At 52.1% G+C, this 21,383-nt stretch overlaps 2 protein-coding genes across 3 annotated transcripts in view; both read right to left on the reverse strand.

Moving 5' to 3' along the window:
* CDV3 (CDV3 homolog) overlaps positions 1 to 21,383 on the reverse strand; it is a 108,022-nt gene that overhangs the window by 81,475 nt on the left and 5,164 nt on the right. The window lies entirely within an intron of this gene.
* BFSP2 (beaded filament structural protein 2) overlaps positions 1 to 21,383 on the reverse strand; it is a 44,682-nt gene that overhangs the window by 17,476 nt on the left and 5,823 nt on the right. For both annotated transcript variants that reach the window (XM_059663920.1, XM_059663919.1), the window contains exons 2-4: positions 8,395 to 8,477; positions 2,784 to 2,940; positions 1,179 to 1,340 (exon numbers count right to left, since the gene is read on the reverse strand). In XM_059663920.1, coding sequence (XP_059519903.1) covers positions 1,179 to 1,340; positions 2,784 to 2,940; positions 8,395 to 8,477 — 402 coding nt within the window. The remainder of the gene's footprint in view (positions 1 to 1,178; positions 1,341 to 2,783; positions 2,941 to 8,394; positions 8,478 to 21,383) is intronic.

The following is a 21,383-nucleotide window of genomic DNA, read 5'->3' on the forward strand; positions in this document are numbered from 1 at the left end:
TAATAAAAATCATTTTCTTCCCTGAATAGAATTCATACTACTTAAACTCAAGAAATACTCAAAAGCAAGAAAAACGTTTCAAAGTGCTCGACAGGCCCCTCACTCAAAGACAACCACCACTAGCACCATGAATGCTGTAGTGTTTTCTTTCTAATCTTTTCGTGATGCCTACTTTCTTTGTTTGAATGCTTTACCCTACTGTATGCACCGGGGTGGGCACACTGTAGCCCGCAGGCCGAACCCAGCCCACCTCCTGTTTCTGTAAATAAAGTTTTATTGGCACACAGCCATGCTCACTTGTTACTAATTGTCTCCAGCAGCTTTCACATCACAGTGGCAGAACTGAATATTGCGACAGAGGCCATTTGGCCCAGAAACCTAAATATTTCCTGTCTTGTTCTTTGCAGAAAACATTTTTGGCCCTGGTATACACCACTCTGCACTCTCACGCTTATTGCATGCGTATTTCCCAAATATCACTTCCCATAACTGTCTGATATGTCATGGCACGGTTGGTCTTGATCCTATTATTAAACATTTATGTGTTACTTCCCCAAACGTTTTCACTCTTGTAATGAATGCATCAGTGAGTACACTTTGATGGACACTTTGCTTGTATTTTCAATGGTATCTTTAGGACAGTGTCCAGGTTATTCAACTGGTAGGTAGGGGCATTAGAAGACTCTTGATTCATATCATCAAATTCCTTATGCAAACGGGTTATAGAAGTGTTCCTGAAATATAGGTGAAAACCTCCTACTCTACACACTCGCCAGCATTATTATTATTATTATTATTATTATTAGAGGCCCGGTGCATGAATTCATGCACGGATGGAGTCCACCCTGCCCTGCCCCAATCAAGACGATTGGGGCTGGGCCGGCCAGGGGGAGGGGCTGTGGACAGTTGGCCGGCCGGCCCCACCCCCTGGTTGAACTCCTGGTCGAAGGGACGATTTGCATATCAGCCTTTTATCATATAAGATAGGATCATTACCATTTTAAACATTTTCTGTTTTTAGACAGGCAAACAACAAACTGTTATCTTAATACGCATTTCCTGTATGTCCACCGGGACCGAGACAGCTGCACTTGTTCCTTCGCACATTGACCGCTTTTCCTCTTTGCTTGGCCTCCTTCCGCACAGGGCAGAGTGGAGGTGCGGGCCCTACCTCTCACCTTGGCTTGGAGCAAGGCTCCTGCTTCCACCCGGTTCTTTTCGACATCTCTCTCCCAGTGAATTCTGATCGCCTCAAGGACGTCATCCAGACCAGCGCCCAGGGGGATGTCCACCTGTTCCAGCTCAGACACTGCCAGCTGCTTACACAGCACTTTCACATCCTGAAAATGACAGTGCACACAGGTGAGTTCTGCGGGGGAAAGAAGGCCTGGCATTGTACTCAGCAGAAGCCCCGTGAGCAACACTTTTTTTTTTCTTTTTAATATATTTTTTTATTGATTTTAGAGAGAGAGGAAGGGAGAGGGAGAGAGATAGAGAAACATCAATGTGAGAGAGAATCATTGATTGGCTGCCTCCGGATGCATTCTGACCAGGAATCAAACCTATAACTCGGGCATGTGCCCTGACTGGGAATGGAACCAGCACAGGGTGATGCTCAACCAACTGAGCCACACCGGCCAGGCTGTGGGCAACACTTTGCTTCTCATTCCGCTAACGCCAAACATGACGCTTCACAGCCACTGGCGGAGTCCCTGCTCCTCTTCCCAGCACAGGGGCTGTATTCTCTTTGCCCAGGATGCACTTCTCAGCTGGTTTCACAAGCCCAGGCCCAAGCAAAACGCCAAATAACTAGCTAAGTAACGACACAGAGTAGGCAGCATTTCATAAAGTCAGAGTAGGCTGAAGGGCTCTGAGGATAACTGTGGACTCTCTTACTGTCGGGGGGTGTAAAACTCAGTCCCAAGAGCAGGAGGAAGTGGGCCTGGTTCCTGGTTTGCTTAAGGTCGGAGAGAAGAGGGAGCTTCCTGGCATGAGAATGTTAAGTGGGTTTTCACCTTTTCAACTGCAAGCACTTTAGGCCTCAGGTCAGACAGTGGCACGAGGCAGGTGGTCTAGGACCAGTGTGGGGCTGGACCACGCCGCCAGGGGAGGTCCCCTCCGTCCTGACACTCAGGGATCTGACCTAATTCCACTAATGAGTGTGTGTAGACCACAGCCTGGCTCAGAGATATCCTGTGTGTCCTGTGTAGTGAAGACAAAGTTCTGAAGTTGAACGCCTTGAGGTATGGGACGCGCCCTCAATTCAACACTGGCGCCATCCCTTGCGAGTGCTTGGACCTGCTGCCTCCCCCAGTTCTCAGAGCAACCTGGTCCTGAAGCCTTTTGAGTATGAGACATCTTGCTAGCCTGACCTCTACATTGGGACTGTAAGCATTTTACCAGCCCTGGACAAGTGATATGGAGAGGCCCAGGTGAGCTACCATCACCTATGTTTTCTTTTAGTATTATTATTTTTATTGATTTTTAGAGAGAGAGAGAGGAAAGGAGAGGGAGAGAGAAAAACATTGATGTGAGAGCGGAACATTGATTAGCTGCTTCCTATACCCCCTTCCCTCGAGCACCTCCCTTCCCTCCCCCCGCCCACTGAGGGTCAAGCCCGCAACCCCTTCATGTGCCCTGACCGGAATTGAACCAGCAACCTTTTGGTGCATGGGACAATGCCCAACCCACTGAGCACACCAGCCAGGGCCTATCACCTGTGTTTTGAAGCTGGGCCAGACAGGTGAGTATAGCCAACCCAGCGTCAGCCCAGCCCCACCTACCTCTTCATAGCTCCTTGACAGAAAGCCAAGCTCTTCTTTCAGGCTTTCTATTTGACTTTCCAGATCCATTGTTGTCAAATTAGCTTCATCAATGACTTTATAGAGAGAGTTAATTTCCTCTTCCACGGCCTTTCGAAATGGCTGCTCATTTTCATATCTGCAGATAAAGGAATTTAATCAGCATAGCTAGGCGACCGAAAAGAGAAAATAATCTATCTATCAACACTAATAAAAGAGAAAAATGGTAATTGGCGTACGAGCTACCCTTTTCATTGGCTAATCAGGGCTATATGCAAATTAACTGCCAACTAAGATTGGCAGTTAACTGCCAACAAGATGGCGGTTAATTTGCATATGTAGGCACAATGCAGGGAGGCAAAAGGGAAAGCAGGAAGAAGCCCCCTGCCACTGACAGTGATCAGAAACCCAGGGGGGAGATAAGAGCTGGGGGGCAGGGGCCCTGGGGCCGCCTTTGCCCTGCCCCCCAGCCATGATCGGAGGAATCAGGTGCCTTTTCCGCCCTGGCCAGTGATAGCAGGAAGTAGGGGTGGAGCCAGCGATGGGAGCTGGGCACGGTCGAAGCTGGCAGTCCCAGGAGCTAGGGGTCCCTTGCCTGGGCCTAAAGCGAAGCCCACGATCGCGGGGCCACTGCAGCTGCAGGTCACCGCTGCCCGGGCCGGACGCCTAGGCCAGAGGCATCAGGCCTGGGCAAGGGGCCGATCCTGCGATTGGAGGGTGATGGGGGTCAATGCCTGAGGGCTCCCAGTATGTGAGAGGGGGCAGGCTGGGCTGAGGGACACTCCCCCCCCCACACACACCCAGTGCATGAATTTCGTGCACCGGGCACCTAGTATATATATATAAAAGGCTAAGTGTCTGTCTGACCGGTAGCTATGACGTGCACTGACCACCAGGGGGCAGACGCTCAATGCAGGAGCTGCTGTGACCCGCACTGGCCATTTAAAAATAAACGGTACCATGAATCTGGTGCCAACAAATCAACACTCGGCTTCCTCCAAGTGGGACACAGGCCCCACCACCACTCTGTAATGAGAGCCCACCAAATCGCAGCCGAAGTTGCTGAGACCTCATGGCGCAAAATGCAGCCCACAGCCCAGCCTAGCCCGAAAAGATCACTGTGGGCACCAGGTAATGACATCATGTAGCAACACCTGGCATCCTCTCCATAGCAACTAGCCTCCTTGGAATTTCTTCAGCCCAGGAACATGACTTGCTTTATAGCCAGGTGGAAACATTTACTCTTTAACCAAATGTTTGTGAAGCGTTTTTCCGTGCCTCATCTCATTTGATCCTCACTGAAGTCCTGGAGTAGGTAGATAGGTGACACGATGGAAACCTATTTTCTTTTCATTAGCCAGAAAATAGAGATTTAAAAAGTTTAGAAACTTGACCCAACTGAAAAGAAGTAAGAAATGGTGGACTTTGAAAATGACTTCAGGTTTTCTCACTGCGCAGAATATAGTCAAACACTGCTGCAGTTAAATATTTTACCCTCTGTTCTCCCTGCATGATCTACAATAATAATCTGCTTCGTGTTGATATTTATTGCTGTGTTGTTGACAATTACCTGAAAGAGAAGTTGGGGTGCTTCACTGGGCTGGGAAAAGTTTAGCGAAATCAGAAAGCAGGTCTAATTAAGCAAGTTTATTCTATATCTGTAAAAGGCTAAGTTGACTCGTGCATGTGCGATACATATAAAGCTCTCGCTGGCACCAGTCGCATGTGTGTGTTTCGGTCTGTCATTGTCGATTGTGAATTTGGTTGACACTTCTATTATAGAGAAAGGGCGAACAGCAGTATTAAAATATTTCTTCTAATTAATTTCCTTTCCATGTGCACAATCTGTGCACTGGGCCACTAGTCAGATTATGAATGTCACCAACAGGCCAATTGTGTGCTAGTTTACAATGAATGTTAGATATCACTTTTCCAGCAGCTTCTGATAACCTGGCTTAACGTGGGGCCTGCCTCAAGGGGCACTGGAAGCATGGGCCTCTAGGGTGAGTTCAGGAGTTCAGAGGTCAGGCACCATCATCACCCTCCCCACCTGAGGATCCTTTAGCAACTGTTACCGAGAGTCTGCCAGGTACCGAGCTATGTACCAATGACCCCAAAATGAAGAGTGTGGTTTCTATCTCCAAAGAGCCCACATGGAATTTCAGGACCATGGCTGCCAACTCAAATATCTCCAGGGGCCAAGTGACCTGTGTAGGTGAGGGACCAGGGCCAGGTCTGGGCAGCAGAGGGGACGGTTTGTATTTCACCTAAAGGGGCGCTGCTGCTCAGCTCCTTCCGTCACTGCTGAATAGGGAGGGTATGCTGTTTCTCCTCAAGAGAAATGGGAAAGCTGGATTTAGAGGTGCAATACCCAGAGCTGTCAAACTCACAACTTATTCAATGACACACATGCTCACACACGTGCACACACACACTCACGGGAGTCTGAAAGCGCCCACTCTGAGCTCTTCCCATCTCTGGTTGACACAGGGCCTTCTTTCTAAAAACGACCCAGCATCTTTGCCAGTGTCTCCCCATGTCACTCCTTTCCTTCCATGGCCTTCTCCCCAGCTGTGCCGCTCAGCCAACGCTCACAGCTTACCTTAACCCACTCACGGAAAGGAGAAATCTCACACTCCTCATTCCAGAAAGCATCTTAGTGTCTTGGAATTTTAAAGGGACTTTAGCATTCAACTATTCTAACTCCTACCCAGTGACAGTCCCTTGATGGCATTCTTAATAAGTGATCACGTAGCCTCTGCTTGAATACTTCCAGCGACAGGCAACTCATCACCACTCAAGGCCAACATTCCATTTTTGGACAGTTCTACTTATTGTAAATCCCCCCCACCGAGAGCTTAAATCTCCATTCTTTTTTATATTTTATTGATTTTTACAGAGAGGAAGGGAGAGGGATAGAGAGTTAGAAACATTGATGAGAGAGAAACATCAATCAGCTGCCTCCTGTACACCGCCCGCCCCCCCCCCCCCCCCCCACGGGGATGTGCCCGCAACCAATGTACATGCCCTTGACTGGAATCAAATCTGGAATCCTTCAGTCCGCAGGACGATGCTCTGTCCACTGAGCCAAACCAGTCAGGGCTAAATCTCCATTCTTATACGAATCTGCCAAGTACTGGGTTCCACCCTTTGGAACAACCAAAATCAGTCTAATTTTTCCTTCTGGAAATCCCACAAGCATTTACTAGTAGAGGCTGTCTCTTCTGTTACTCTCTCATTTCCCCTCCCCACCGCCCACCTCTCCAAGCCTTTTGTTCCTCAGGTTATACCTTCCCAGTTCCTTCCTCTATTCTTGACATAAATTGGTTTCCACATCCCTCATCGTGGAGGGCAGGAGCTAGGACAGTGATGGTGAACCTTTTGAGCTCAGCGTGTCAGCATTTTGAAAAACCCTAACTTAACTCTGGTGTCATGTCACATATAGAAATTTTTTGGTATTTGCAACCATAGTAAAACAAAGACTTATATTTTTGATATTTATTTTATATATTTAAATGCCATTTAACAAAGAAAAATCAACCAAAAAAATGAGTTCGCGTGTCACCTCTGACACGCGTGTCATAGGTTTGCCATCACTGGGCTATATGACCTTTCCCTCTTTGTATCCTCAGCACCCAGCTCCAGACTCCAGACATATTAGTGGGATGATTATAAATGCTCTAATTTGTCGGGAGCCATGGCACAAGCAACTCCATCTTAGAAACTAGAAGTCTCTAGTTCCCAGTTGCTAGAAACTAAACGTTAGAAGTCTCTAGTTCCCAGTTGCTAGAAACTAAAAGTTCCAGTTCCCAGTTGCTAGAAGCCATGCGTGTCCTGTAGCTAACAATAAAGAATAACTGTCACACACCATTTGTCACATCACAAGCAAATAGCTGCCACTTGCTGATAGGCTATTACTATAAGCTTTGCTACCCACCCCTGCTACCCACCCCCGTCCCTGGAACAATATATATTCTGCCGCTGTAAAATAAAAATTTTGAGGCTTGATCAGAATCTTGTCTTGCCTCCATTCTCTCGTGTCCCTTGTTTGTCTCATTCTCCTAGGGTGTCTCTTCGTTCCCACGTTGTTGTCCCGCGGGTCGGGACACTAATTGGTCTTCCCCTCTTCTTAAAATGTGATACAGCACGCAAAACTCCAGAGTCCCGTGGGACTGTCTGCCCCTTTGTTCAGTCCCTTTAATGCTCTTCAGCATGGACCCTAACATTTGCTTTGTGGGTTTTTGTTGGCTTGTATGTTTGTTCGTTTGATCTGGACCAGCTGTATTTGCTGCTGACTAATATTGGGTTTCCCCCTGAGCATTTTTCTCAAGAGCTGCTTTAAGCCCAGCTTCCCGGTCCTCCCTGGAGCACCTGGTATTGGAGCCGCAAAGTAGGAGCTCATATTTATTCTCTTTCACTGGCCTTGGGCCATTGTTCCAATGTGTTGGGATCATCTTGAACCCTGGTTCTGTCACTCTACTCTTCACCCCCCTCCTGGTTTGTATCTTCTGCCTTTGGCCACACCTGCTTCCAGGCACCTTGCAGTTAAAAGTAGTAAATGAAAGAATTCAGGCTGGAGCCCGGTGGCATCCATCAGAGACCTCCCTCAGGGCGAACCTGCATCTTGGATCGGCACTTCGGAGACGGTTTCTAAAGCATTTTTCTAGTGTTTTATGTGTAGGATTAACTTTTCTATCCAAGTGTATTCTTTATGAAGATTGTATTCTTCTTTTGTTTTTGTTAAGCCTCAGCCGAGGGTATTTTCCCATTGAGTTTCAGAGAATGGAAGAGAGCGGGGGAGATAAACAGAGAAACATGGATGTGAGAGAGACACACATCAGTTGGTTGCCTCCCAACCAGGGCTGAGGATTGAGCCTGCAACCAAGTCACATGCCCTTGACCGGAATCGAACCTGGGATCCTTCAGTCTGCAGGCCGGTGCTCGATTCATTGAGCCAAACCGGCCAGGGTGAAGGATTGTGTTCCTATCAACACTTCCTCCTTTTGGGAACAAGTCCTGTCCTTCCAGCGAAATGAAAACCCACCCCTGTGACTGGGCATGGTCCCTGCTGCTCCAGGTTGGCAGAGTGCCCCTGGGGCCTCCGGAGCCCTGCTTTGCTCACCTCTCCAGGGAGCCTGGTCCCTCTGGGATGTGGTCCATTCAGCAAACTCTCTGAGCCCTTGGGGCCACGCTTGTGTCTGTAAGGAGGGTTTGGGCCCGACCATCTTGGCCGCCATTCAATGACACACATGCTCACACATGTGCACACACACACACACACACACTCACGGGAGTCTGAAAGTGCCCACTCTGAGCTCCTACCATCTCTGGCTGACACAGGGCCTTCTTTCTAAAAACTACCCAGCATCTTTGCCAATGTCTCCCCGTGTCACTCCTTTCCGTCCATGGCCTTCTCCCCAGCTCTGGATTCTCCCCGGACCGTTTCCCCACCCCAGCCTTCCTTCCATGTGGCCGGAGGAGAAAGCTGCAGACTCCAGACAGCATTACCCGAGTCCCCAAGAGTCTGGAGGTAACGGGGGTGGGGGGGTGGTGGTGGTGGTTGGGGGCGCTCCCCCCTGTGGCAAGGCGTTACCTGTCTTTAAAGGCATCCGCGCCCGCCTGGATGTTCTCTGTCCGCAGCAGGAGCCGGGCGTTTTCCAAGACGGCCTCGCCCACCTGGAACAGTCACAGCAGGGCAAGGTCACAGAGACTCCTGCCGGGCACAGGGGCTCTGGGCACCTCGGTGTCCCTCTTGGAAAAGGGGGCGGAGGATAAAGCTCAGAACCAGGGTGTATTTTTTCTTTTCTTATCGTCACCTCAAGACATGTTTTTATTGATTTGAGAGAAAAAGGACGGGGGAGAGAAACATCGATGTGGTGGAGAGACACCCACCGGTGCCGCCTGCCTGTGCCCCGATCGGGAATCAAGCCTGCAACCAGCTGGTGTTCGGGACAACACTCCAACCAACCGAGCCGCGCAGCCGGGGCAGGATCTGGATGGGTTTGTTTGTTTGTTTTTTTAAATATATTTTATTGATTTTTTTACAGCGAGGAAGGGCAAGGGATAGAGACCTAAAGCTCATCTCAAACACGGCTGCCTCTGGTAGCTTTTATCTAAAGATATATTTTTATTGATTTCAGAGAGGAGTGGATGGAGAGAGAGATAGAAACATCAATGATGAGAGAGAATCATCAACCAGCTGCCTCCTGCACACCTCCTACTGGGTATGTGCCCGCAACCAAGGTACATGCCCTTGACCGGAATCGAACCTGGGACCCTTGAGTCTGCAGGCCGACCCTCTATCCACTGAGCCAAACCGGTCAGGGCAGGATCTGGATGCTCTTAAAGCCCTTAAGAGTTGGATTTTTGGAGCAAAAAGATCACTCCACGGGAGACTTGTTCACAGCCTTCCTGCTTCACTGTTGATCAGTACCAACCAGGGGCTTCTTCAGGCCTCAAGTGGAGGCTAATTATAGGCTCTGACTTGCCAGAGTGCAGCTGGCTGGCTGGGTTCCCCATCCCCTTCGCGGACGGGATCCTGAAATGACCCGCAGTCCACCATGCAGCCACAGAGGGCCCTTCATGGTTCTCCTGCAGGGGCTACGTCCTCTCTGGTGTTAGCAGTGGCACTGCCATCCCAGCGGTAGGAAGGGCCAGGCAGGCAGCGTGGTGAGGGCTGGGCCTGGGCTGAGGTTGAGCCTGGGCTGAGGACTGGGATGGGGCCAAGTCCAAAAGCAAAGCTTGGAGCCTGCAGTGGGACAGGGAACATCTTTGTTTCTACCTGGGAAAGCCTCATGAAACCCTCGCTGGGGCTGAGGATAGGAAAGGAGGAGGAAAGGGAAGTGCCTGGCCCATGGCCGGGTGGAACTGGCTGGTAGTGAGAGCAGATAGTAAATACTCCAGGAGTTTTGTGAGCTGGTTGTGAAACACAGCCGTCATGAAAATTTTAATTGTGTGAACTTACAACTAAATACATTATTTCAAAAACACAGGTGATAAATACTCAAAATGCAAAGGTCATAAAATCTCACCGCTTCCTAATTATTTTACTAGCCCAGTGATGGCGAACCTTTTGAGCTCGACGTGTCAGCATTTTGAAAAACCCTAACTTAACTCTGGTGCCGTGTCACATATAGAAATTTTTTGACATTTGTAACCATAGTAAAACAAAGACGTATATTTTTGATATTTATTTTATATATTTAAATGCCATTTAACAAAGAAAAATCAACCAAAAAAATGAGTTCGCGTGTCACCTCTGACACGCATGTCATAGGTTCGCCATCACTGAACTAGGTGTTACTGTCATCTCTGCATATATAAGGGTGTGCTCAACCCTTTATCCAGTGACAGCATGTTGTTAGCCTGATATCAGCCATGGTGGGAATATTTACACCAGGGCAATTGGCAAGCTGTTTTATGCCTGGATTGCTGATTGTGAAACACTCACCGACTGAGCCCCACATTCCATTAAATACTTAACATTCATGACTTTGCTAAACACCCTGCCACCCCTCTGAAGTGGATTTTCAGCACACCCATCTTACAGATAAGGAAGCTGAGGCTCAGAGAGCTTAAGTAAGTTGCCCAAAATCACGTGGCTGGAGAGTGGCAGGGGCAGAATGCCGAACCAGGTCAATATGATTGCATATTTTGTCATCAGCTTTGGAAACTGAAAGGCACATCAGAATCCAGAGAGACTGCTGTGGAGGATTGCTTTCTGTCTTCCTCCTGTGACATAGAGCAGCCAGGGCTACAGGTTCCTAGCTGGGCTACATCATGAAGATAAAGACGTGTCTTCCCTGATGGATATGAAAATGCTGACCAAATCAAACCAAACCAAACCAAACCACAGCACAGGGGCAGGCTGGCAGCCTGCGCACGGGGCCTGGGAAGGCTAGCAGAGGAGGCCCTCTCCTCCCCCGCCCCCTCCTTCTGCCCAATATAGAGCCAGAAATCCTACCCCTCAAGGCGACATGACGTAATGCCAGGCCTCCTGTTAAAACCAGACACTTTGCCACGGCAGCAATAGTGCGAATTGCAGTGTGAGATTAGGTGGTTTGGGGCCGATCTCCTCAGCAGCATGTTTTATTTTTATTTATTTATTTGAGAGAGAGAGAGAGAGAGAGAGAGAGAGAGAGAGAGAGAGAGAGAGAGAGAATTTGTTGTTCCACTTACTCATGCATTCATTGGTTGATTCTTCTATGTGCCCTGAACCCCCCAGCGACCTTGGTGTATCTGGATGATGCTCCAACCAATTGAGCTACTCAGCAGTATTTTAAAAGTCACCAAAGTCTCACTGGAGTGAGAAACAGGAGGCCCCTTCAAAGCATAAAGAGGAGAGCGGTTGAGGACCAGGAGCATGGGGGTCAGAGGTCATGGCAGGCTCCCATTAGTTCCGAGAGGGACAGTGCGGGAAGGGGAAAGGGCAGGCTGACCACCGGCCTCTGTCGGCTCAAACTGCTCACCGCCCTGGCGCCGTCTTCCCTGCCCCTCCACACGGAGGCTTCCTCAGCAGGCCTTGCACCTGCGGTTCTCAAAGTGTGGTCCCTGGACCAGCAGCAGCACCACCTCAAAACTTGTCAGAAATGCAACTTCTCAGACGCTAACCCTCTGCAGGTGGGGCCCAACAACCTGTTGTAACAAGGTTTCTAGGGGCTTACAAGGTGCACTAGACTCGGAGAACCCCTACTTTGCACCGACCTGCCTCCAGGCCTGCTCATGTCACCTCCCAGGGGAAGTCCTCCAGGTCCTAGTCTGGATCCAGAACACCTGATTTTACCCCCTCACACCTCTTGCCCTTCCGCCTGAGAAACCCACCCCACTTTAAAGCTCATCTCAAACATGGCTGCCTCTGGAAAGCTTTTATCTAAAGATATGTTTTTATTGGTTTCAGAGAGGAGTGAATGGAGAGAGAGATAGAAACATCAATGACGAGAGAGAATCATTGATCAGCTGCCTCCTGCACACCCCACACGGGGGTTTGAGCCCACAACCTGGGCATGTGCCCTGCCTGGGAAGCGAACGTGCCTTCCTGGTTCCTAGGTGGATGCTCAAGCACTGAGCTACGCTGGCTGGGCTCGGGGAAGCTTTCTGACTCACCCACCCCCTCATTCTCGCCTTCGTTTCATCAGCACATGACTGTTCCCTGTGAGCCGGCTCTGAGCTGCCTGGGGGGCACCAGCAGCTCTCCTGAGAGAGGTGGTTAGAAAGGGAGGAAGGCCCGGCCACGGTGGGAAGGCCTTGGGAACCGTGGAAAGGAGGTGGGATTTACTCGGGAGCCATGAAAAGGTTCTGAGCAGGCGAGACCCCTGACTCCAGCGGGAAGGGGGGTTGTGAGAGGCAGGAGGCGATGCTCAGGGCCCAGCTGGGGGGCTGCCTGGGAGATGCTGGCGGCTTTGGCCAGGGTGGTTGTACGGGTGGTGGAGAGAAGCCGACAGGTTTAAGACACATGTTGGGGGTGGGACAGTTTTTGGTGATGAAGCAGTTGTGGGGAGAGTGAGCAAAAGGAATCGAGAACGGCCCGAGGTTTCTAGCCTGAGCTGCGAGGTGCAGGTGCTGACTCTCCCTCCCTCCTGGGCCACTCCTGCGTCTGAGCCCCGACCCCACGCCCAGGCCCCTCTCGCACGCTCAGGACACAGTGGCGGTTCTCTTATTCTCGAGCCAGCTCTTCCTCTCACCACTTGGGCCGTCCCGTGGGGAACTCTGAGACTTGCTTTCTTTGTCCAGAAGACGAGGATGATGATACCTCCCACCTCCTGGCACTTGGGAGAATTAAACGAGCCACGGCCTGAACAGCGCTTGGCTGCCTGCCTGGCCCGCAGTGCGCAGCCCGTGAATGGCAGCCGTTGTTGTACTGTTATTTGTCTTAAGACAGAGCGGTTGTTCCACGATGGTCAACCGGCCTGACGGGTGTGTGCGGCCTGGCACGGTCCCCGCCCTGCCGCACGGGCCGTCGAATGGAGATTTCTATCTGGCGGCTGGATTTTGTTCTTCGTTCGGTGTTTCCTGCCCACAGTCATTTTGAAAAGTCACTGGCACTAGGAGGATGAGGATGGTTGCCCTTCGCACTGCTGTCCCCGCCGGATGCCGCTGCTAAAAGAAAAGGAGCTGGAGGCGGCGGGTGAGAGATTTGACCATCGTGGTGCAGAAGAGGGCAAGGACAGGCAGCATTTTAAAAAGTGTCTCTGTTGGGCCCCAGGGTCCAATGAATGCTGAGTTGGAGTTGAAGATAGTGGCATCCCAGCAGCCAGAGCTGCGGGCCTGGGGAGGAGGCGGGCTAGACGGGGCTCCTGGGAAATCAGGCGGGGCTGGCGCGGTGGCCTGATGCGGGAGTCCCTGGATTTCTCACATCCGAGCGACTTTCACGTTTAGGACAAATGCTCAGCGTGACTTGCTTCCAGCAATAACTAAACAAGAAGCGTTACCTGCCCCTCGTACCCGGGAGGCAGTGCGTCTCCACCCCGATGGTGAGGACCGCGTGGGACCACGCCGAGCAGGGCTTCTCCGAGCTCGTGGTGACCGCCCAGCGGCCTTTCTCACAGACGTCACTCCCCCCTGGCTCCCAAGACACCGTTCTCCTGCTCTTCCTCCCGCCTCGCTGGCCATTTTCATGGACCTTCTCCTTCGTTGTCTTTTTTTTTTTTTAAATATGTTTTTATTGATTTCAGAGAGGAAGGGAGAGGGAGAGAGAGACAGAAACATCAATGATGACAGAGAATCATCGATCGGCTGCCTTCTGCACGCCCCACACTGGGGATCGAGCCCACAGCCCTGATGGGGAATCGAACCATGACCTCCTGGTTCACAGGTCGACACTCAACCACTGAGCCACCCCGGCAGGGCATCCTTCATTAAGTCTTTCTTCATTACCCACCCTGGAATTTTTTTTTCTCTCTTTCTGTCTTTCCCACCACGGACCTATGTGTCCCCAGGGCAGACACCACCTCTCATTTCTGCCCCCTCAGCACCCAGCTCCATGCCTGGCACCAGCCTCTACTCCCATCTCTGAGGTGATTCCGCCCATGTCGCTTCATCTAACTGTCACTAGCCCAGGCTCTATTACTTCTTGCATTTTAACTAAAAATTATCAAAGCCATACATACCTTTTGGTTAAAAACATTAAACAATACAAGAACAACTGGTAAAGAAAAGCATTTCCCTGCCCACACCCGCTTCCCCGAGTCCTAATCCCCAGCACATACGACTTTTCATCTGTGCAGAGCTTGCCCCATGTTTCTACAAGCGTCTTGATTGCTTGAGGTGTCAGCCACTGGTGTCGGGTACTGACCTTCCGGCCAACAAACGAAGACGGAGGTCACTCCCATGCCCCCTCCCTTTTCCTTCCTTCATCGGCTGTCTGGGTGACTTTCTTTTTTAAAAAATACATTTTTATTGATTTCAGAGAGGAAGGGAGAGGGAGATAGAAACATCAATGATGAGAGAGAATCACTGATGGGCTGCCTCCTGCACACCCCCTACAGGGGATAGAGCCCACAATCCGGGCATGTGCCCTTGACCGGGAATTGAACCCTGACCTCCTGGTTCATAGGTGGATGCTCAACCACTGAGTCATGCTGGCCAGGCCATCTGGAAGCTCTATTTCTCACTGCATCAGTTACGGACAGTTTCTTTCTCACTCTCTCTTATAATCACAGATGTTTTATTTCCTAAGGTCAAAGGGAAGACAAAACCCCAGTTTAATTACTAAATCACTCTCCTGATGCCCGTGTGACAGACAGATTCTTTCTGCTGAGAACTACGACGGCGGTGCCCCCGCCTGCCCGAAGCTGCGGGCAGGTAGCCAAATCGCGTTGTATTTCCCCGAAGGGCGTCCGCACGCCTGCAGAATGGCATCGGCGAGGTAATGCCCTTTCCTGGTGCCACCCTCCCCAGGACATGGCTGCAAACCCCACGTGCAGCCACCTCGCCTCCCCTCAGGCTTGAGCTCACAGGTACAGCTCCTAACATGACGGGGCTGTTTCTTCTCCTGAGAAACGGGGCAGCTGTCTGCTGACAGTGCCAGGCACGTAGTAACCGCGGAATAGATGTTTGTTCAGTGAATAAGTGATAGACGTCCCAAGAGCCAAACATGTGAAATAGCATCGAGAAGCCAATCCACAAGCATCAGGTTGGCAAAGCTTAGGGAGGTGAGGGTGTGAAGGGCGTGGGGCCCTCACACGCCGTTGCTGGGAGGGTGAAATTGTGCAGCCACTTGGGGGGTGACTTGGCAATGCCATATGAAAGCGGGGTGCTGACCAGGGGCAGGGCCCGCTAGGAGATATTTTAGGCTTCGTGGGCCCACAGTGGTGGTTGCACCTGCACAGCCGAGCCCCTGTAGGAAGGATGCAGCTGTAGGTGATTAGTACGTGGGTGGGTGTGGCTGTGTGCCAATCAAACTTGACTTACAAAAGCAGGTGGCTGGCTGGCTGTGGCCTGCCTCTGACCTAGAGAATCCCTCCTGGGTGTGGACAAGCAGGTGCATGCCCCCTCCTGCTTGTGATAGAGGAATTTGGAAGCAACCTCCGGCCACCAATAGAAAGACACAGAACCTGTGGTATACACACAGTGGGATGCTACAGCTGTCAGCCCGGGCACATCTCAAAGCCACGGTGCGGAGTGGAGACAGCAAGTCACAGAAGGAAACAGTATGTGATGGTTAATTTTATATGTCAACTTAGTGGGGCCATGGTGCCCAGATATTGGGTCAAATGTTATTTTAGATGTTTCTGGGAGGGTGTTTGTGGATGCGATTAACAAACGGTACATGGTCGAGGCTGCGGGTCAGGAAGGAGGTGGGGCCAACGCATGCCCACAGCCTCCTTACAGGTGACGCTACACCACAGACCGAGGGGCTGCCTCGGACGAAGCCTTTTTCCACTCTTGTTGTTCTCCTTTAAGTCTCAAAAGGGCCGGGGTCAGGATGGCAGACAGGAGATTAGGGAGCTGGTCCAGGTGTCTGGTGAGTTGAGATTTGGGGCAGGCAGGAGGGGGTGTGGGAGACTGAGGACCCCTGACTCCGTCCTCAAGCTCTGACCTAAAACCCAAAGCCACAGAAGATGCAACTGAAAGAGAAAAGGAGGGGGTTGGTTTCTCCCAGCACAAAAGAAAGCAGGAGAGAATAAGAACAGAACAGACGTGCTGGCTAAGAAGTGCCAAGTCTCAGGGCAAAGTGAAGTTTCATGGTTGATTTATAACCCTCGGGACAGCTCTGAGCGAACAGTCACTGCAGGGCGGCATGAATCGTGTGGCTGGCCCCTGGGGGCGGTGACTTCGCAGTGAAGGGATAATTATAGGCACACAGTACTTGACACAAATAACATTTGCAGCTGGGTGACGGGCAGTGCCAGACAGTTCCCAGAGCAGCCAGGAGGTGGCGCCACGCGCCAAGAGACCCGGATCGGAGGCCCGGGACTCTCCCGTTTCCAAGGGCATCCCCTGCCATTCGGGGTTTCTACCACCAAGCGGGATGCTGCTGAGATACCAAGGGCCCACCCCTTATTGCCCCTGTGCAGGTGCTAATTCCCTCTCCGGGGGAATGCAGAGCTGGCTGGTAGCAGGAGGGCCATGCCATCCACCACTGCAAACAATGACAGGAATTACGGCCACAGTTTGAGTGCTTACCAAGGGCAGACACTATGCTATGTGCTCTAGGCGAATTCTCTGATTTAATCCCCAATTAAGTTGGCAATCCTGTGCAGTAAACAATATTATTTCACAGGTGAGAACGTTGACATTCAGGGAGGTTAAGGAATTTGTTTTAGGTCACCAGGTCGGTCAATGGCAAAGCCAGAATCTGAATTCAGTTATTTTGGACTCTATAGCTTGTACCATTAATCACTGTGGTATATTCTACCTCCTTCCCTCCCTCAGTCCCTCCCTCCCTCCCCCTGTGCCTGGCCCTGTGCTGGGTGTTAGACTCAGGAAGGACCAGACTACACCCCTGCTCCTGGGATTCTCGCTGTAACATGTCGGCCCAGAGCGACCACCGTGTGTGGAGACCGGAGGGCAGGCTCACCCCCGGTGCCAGCTTTAGGTGGGGCAGGAGGCTGGGGGCTATTCCAGTTGGCAACTCCAGCTGTTCGTTGGTTTAATTCAAGGGTGGGCAAACTTTTTGACTCGAGGGCCACAATGGGTTCTTAAACTGGACCGGAGGGCCGGAACAAAAGCATGGATGGAGTGTTTGTGTGAACTAATATAAATTCAAAGTAAACATCATTACATAAAAGCGTACGGTCTTTTTTTAGTTTTATTCATTTCAAACGGGCCGGATCCGGCCCGAGGGCCGTAGTTTGCCCACGGCTGGTTTAATTTCACCTGGGTTTTTGTGAACTTAGATCAGGTGTGGGCTGTGCTCCTCTCAGTAAACCCTCTGTCTTGCCAATTTCTCCCTTCACTGCCATTTGACAAGACCTGGGCTCTATTCTGGCAGGTGTGTGTGGGGTGGGAGGGGTGGTTAATACACTGCTGCTTCATCAAGGTCATCCAGCACGTGACCCTCGGAAATGGAGGAGGTGGCTGCCGGCCAACCAGCTGAGCCACCGAGGACCAGGGACGGGCTCCCTGGAGGGCTGTTCCTTAGGCTCCACCCACTGCTGCCATATAGTGAGGAGCAGGGACTGGAAGGAGATCAGAGTCCCTCCCTCTCATTTCACAGTCAGGAGCCTAGGGAGGGAGAATTGCAGCGGCAAGCAGGCAGCTGCGCCTGGTCTGGGCTGGTCTGTGAAGAGAGCGGTGAAGTGACCACCTGCTCTCGGGGTGAGGACAGGCAATCTGGCCAGTGCCCTCCACTCGGCAGGGAGAGGTCAGGATGGCCCAGTCCCTTCCTCTAACACGGAGGGAACTGAAGCTGAAGGAGGGGGGTGACTTGTCACGGTCACCCCGCCCCTGGGGGCGCCGACTGTGTTTCTGTGAACAGTGCTCTCCTGGGCTTTCCGCCCCCAGACTTTGCTGTGAGAACCACAAGCTCCACGTGGTTTGATGGGATTTGGGGCGATGTGATCGGGTGCAGAAATTCTGGTAGGTCTGCAACCATTAGGATGAGATTTGAGGAAACAGGACAGAATGCTGGAAACCAGGATGATAATGTGAGAAAAACAATCGCTACCGCTATGGGTTGAGTTGTGTGCCACCCAAAACACAGGCCGACGTCCTGACCCTCCAGCGCACAGCTGTGGGTGTGACCTGATTTGGAAAGAAGGTCTTTGTAGATACAATCGAGTGAGGATGAGGTCATGAGGGTGGGTCCTTGTCCAACGTGACTGGGGTCCTTTGAAGAGGGAAGTTCAGACGCAGACACACGGGGAGAAAAAAGGCAGCGACTGGAGTAATGTAGCTACAAGCCAGGGAATGACAGGGTGGCCGGCCACCCCCAGAGGAGAACAGGGGGAGGGGGTGAAATGGATTCTCCCTGGGAGCCCTCAGGGCAGCCAGCTCTGTTCACACCCAGATCTCCAACTTCCGGCCTCCTGATGGGAGATAATGGATTCCCGTTGTTCTGAGACACTGTGGTATTATGTCACAGCAGCCCTAGGAGCTTAAGAGAGGTATCACACTCTAGCTGGTTTGGCTCAGTGGATAGAGCGTCGGCCTGTGGGGACTGAAGGGTCCCAGGTTTGATTCTGGTGAAGGGCATGTGCCTGGGTTGCAGGTTCGATTCCCAGTAGGGGGTGTGCAGGAGGCAGCCAATCAATGATTCTCTTTCATCATTGATGTTTCTTTCTATCTCCCTCTCACTTCCTCTCTGAAATCAATAAAAATATATTTAAAAAAATACAAAAAAAATAATAAAGGTGGTGCCAGAGGAAATATTGGGGGGGAAAAAAAGAGCTCTTGCTTGTTGATTGACAAGTTCACTGGGCACTTCCATCCGTTGATGTAATCAGTGTTTGCTGCGACCTGCTGTGTGCCAGGCACTGTGCAGGGGCCAGAGAAAGAGCAGGGAGGAGAGTGCCTGCCGCTCACCCAGCTCACCTGCACTCTCTCAGGGCCTGACAGCGGGCCTGCGAGGGAGGGGTCATTCGCGCTCAACTTGGAGAGAAGGAAACTCACGCTGAGGGGTCAGTGACCGCCAGGCCTCACTTCTGGTTCGGATGAAGCTGGGCCTGGACTTCAAGCGGATACAGTGGATGAGGGATGCGGGGGGCGCTGTCTGAGCCACCACCTGCTCTCTCACAGCCCAGGCGCATGATGGCCAGGAGAGACCTCCAGGGGCAGAGGGGCAGGAGTGCGGCCCAGGGACACGCCCTGCTCAGCATTTCTGGGGCACAGGGTGGGCCTGCCTGGCTGCGTGGGGAGGGAGAGCCTGGCACGCCAGCTGTGTCCACAGTCCCCCTCCCACCGCTGGGCAGGAGGCGGCCCAGGAAGTAAAACCAGGGCCCTGACAGCACAGCGGCAGAAGCAGGCAGGCCCCAGAACTTCACCTGCACGGAGCGTTCACAGAGCGTCAGCCCGAGCCAGACACGGTCACTCTGGGATCCTCGTGGGACGAGACAGAGACCAGACCACACTGCGGTCACATCTGAACAGAGAGGCAGGGACACTCCGCAGCCACAAAATGCCAGCATTCCTCGTCCAGTCAGCACAAGTGACGAGGGACAGCTGTTCACAGTGACAGCCCCAGGCCGCTCCATTCCTCCCGCCTCCTGGTAAAATCTGTGAGATGCCCGATCATTAAACTGCCCCAAATCCTTCACAGCATCAAATGCAGAACAGGACCTCACTCTTAAACTTTCCCCCAAACCACCCAACACAAGCCAGACCTCTAATAAGCCCTCCTCACTCCCTCTTCCTGAGATGTCCCAGCCTCCGAGCCTGCTTCTCTTTCGCTGCAGCAAGTGGATAAGCCTGGCTTTGTCTGCCTTTGGATGATCTGCCTGGCTTTTTTTTTTTTTTTAGAGGAAGGGAGAGGGAGAGAGAGAGAGGAACATCAATGATGAGAGAGCCCCAAATCCTACGGGGAATTGAGCCATGACCTCCTGGTTCATGGCTCAACGCTCAACCACTGAGCCACAGTGGCTGGGCGCTGCCTGGCTTTCACAGGTGCAGGCCTCATCCGCTGACAAAGGACCCATGGGGGTTGGCATCGGGGACCCCTCGCACTGGGCATGCCTCTCACCTCCCACCGCGAACTCTCAGATCTGCCGGTAGCGGTGGAACTAGGTGGATGGGAGGTGGTCAGGTCACCCTGCAGGGGCCTGAGACAAGGACTGACGCAGGGGTGGTTTTAGGAGGAGGTGGAGGGGAGCACCCCAGGTGTGCTCAAGCTGCTCAGATAAAGACATTCTGCCTCAAGGGCCAAGCGCTCAGCACATTTTTCTGAGCATTAAATTCACGGAGAAAGAAAAATCGAAATCCCTGGGGCGGGGTGGCGGGGCGGGGGGGGGAGGGCTGCCAAGCTGTGACACTTTCAGGCCCCGCTCTGAGCGGCCTGAAAAGCTGGAGGCCGCCCAGCCTCCTGTGCACAGTCGGTGCCCGTGACAGCCGCGAGGCGAGGATCAATCACTGCTCGCGATGGTTTCCTCCGTGGGAACCGAGGAGAAGAGCAGACAAAGGAGGCACGCCGCAGTTTCCACTCCGCACAGAGACGGCCTCTGCTGAGATAATAACTCTGCCACACGTGGGCACTCGAAGTCCACGCACACCCACCGACCCCGTGGGGCTGGGGCTGGAGAGAGCACTGATGTGGGTCTTACAATGAGGACAGCAGGAGGCTCTCATTGCTGTTTCGGGGCAGACATAATGCTGAATTGGTCCTGGCTGGGACACCGGCTCAGTGAGGAACTTGGTCCCTGCGGGCCTCAGTTTCTTTGTCTATAAAATGGGTGTGGTGGGCTGAACTGTGTCCCCCAAATCCCTACGTTGAAGTCCTAAGCCCAGCACCACCGATGTGCCTGTGTTTGGGGACAGGGCCCTTGCAGAGGTAACTCAGTAACAATGATGCCACAAGGTGTCCTTATAAGAGGAGGAGGAAATTTGGACCCAGATGTTGCAAGGGAAGAAATGTGAAGACACAGGGAGAAGGCAGCCATCGAAGCCCCAAGAGAGGCCTCAGCAGACACAGGCCCTGGCCTCCAGGCTGTGAGGAAACACGTTTCTGTTGTTGGGGCCACTCGGCCTGACAGGTTACAGCAGCCCCGCAGCCCTGTGCTGGGCACAGCCCACCTTCCCGGGGACACAAACGTGGTCATGAGAGGCTCAGATGAGGCCGGGAGTGAAACTTCCTGTTAACACTCAGCACCTGAGACCTGCAGGCCATAGTGAAAGTGGTTGTATCTAGAGTCTGATCATCAAAGGACAGGGTCTGGCTCGGGGACACTGGAGGGGAACCAGGGCCTTCGTGCCTCTCCAGGGGGTGGCTGAGACCTGGGCCAACAACCTAGTTACTCAGGACTGGGCTGCCCACTGGGGTCAGTGCCAGGCAGGGCAGGAGCGTCACTTTCTGTCTCATTTACTCCTCCCAACGACCCCCGAGAAAGCTGCTCTCACCTTCATTATGCGGCTAAACACACCAGGCTCTGATAAGTTAGAATAAACTCATTTATCAGATAACCTTCCTGCTCAGAGTTGGCTGGGAGCAGCCGG

This window comes from Myotis daubentonii, chromosome 14 (genome assembly GCF_963259705.1).
Source record: "Myotis daubentonii chromosome 14, mMyoDau2.1, whole genome shotgun sequence".
Lineage (NCBI taxonomy): Eukaryota > Metazoa > Chordata > Mammalia > Chiroptera > Vespertilionidae > Myotis > Myotis daubentonii.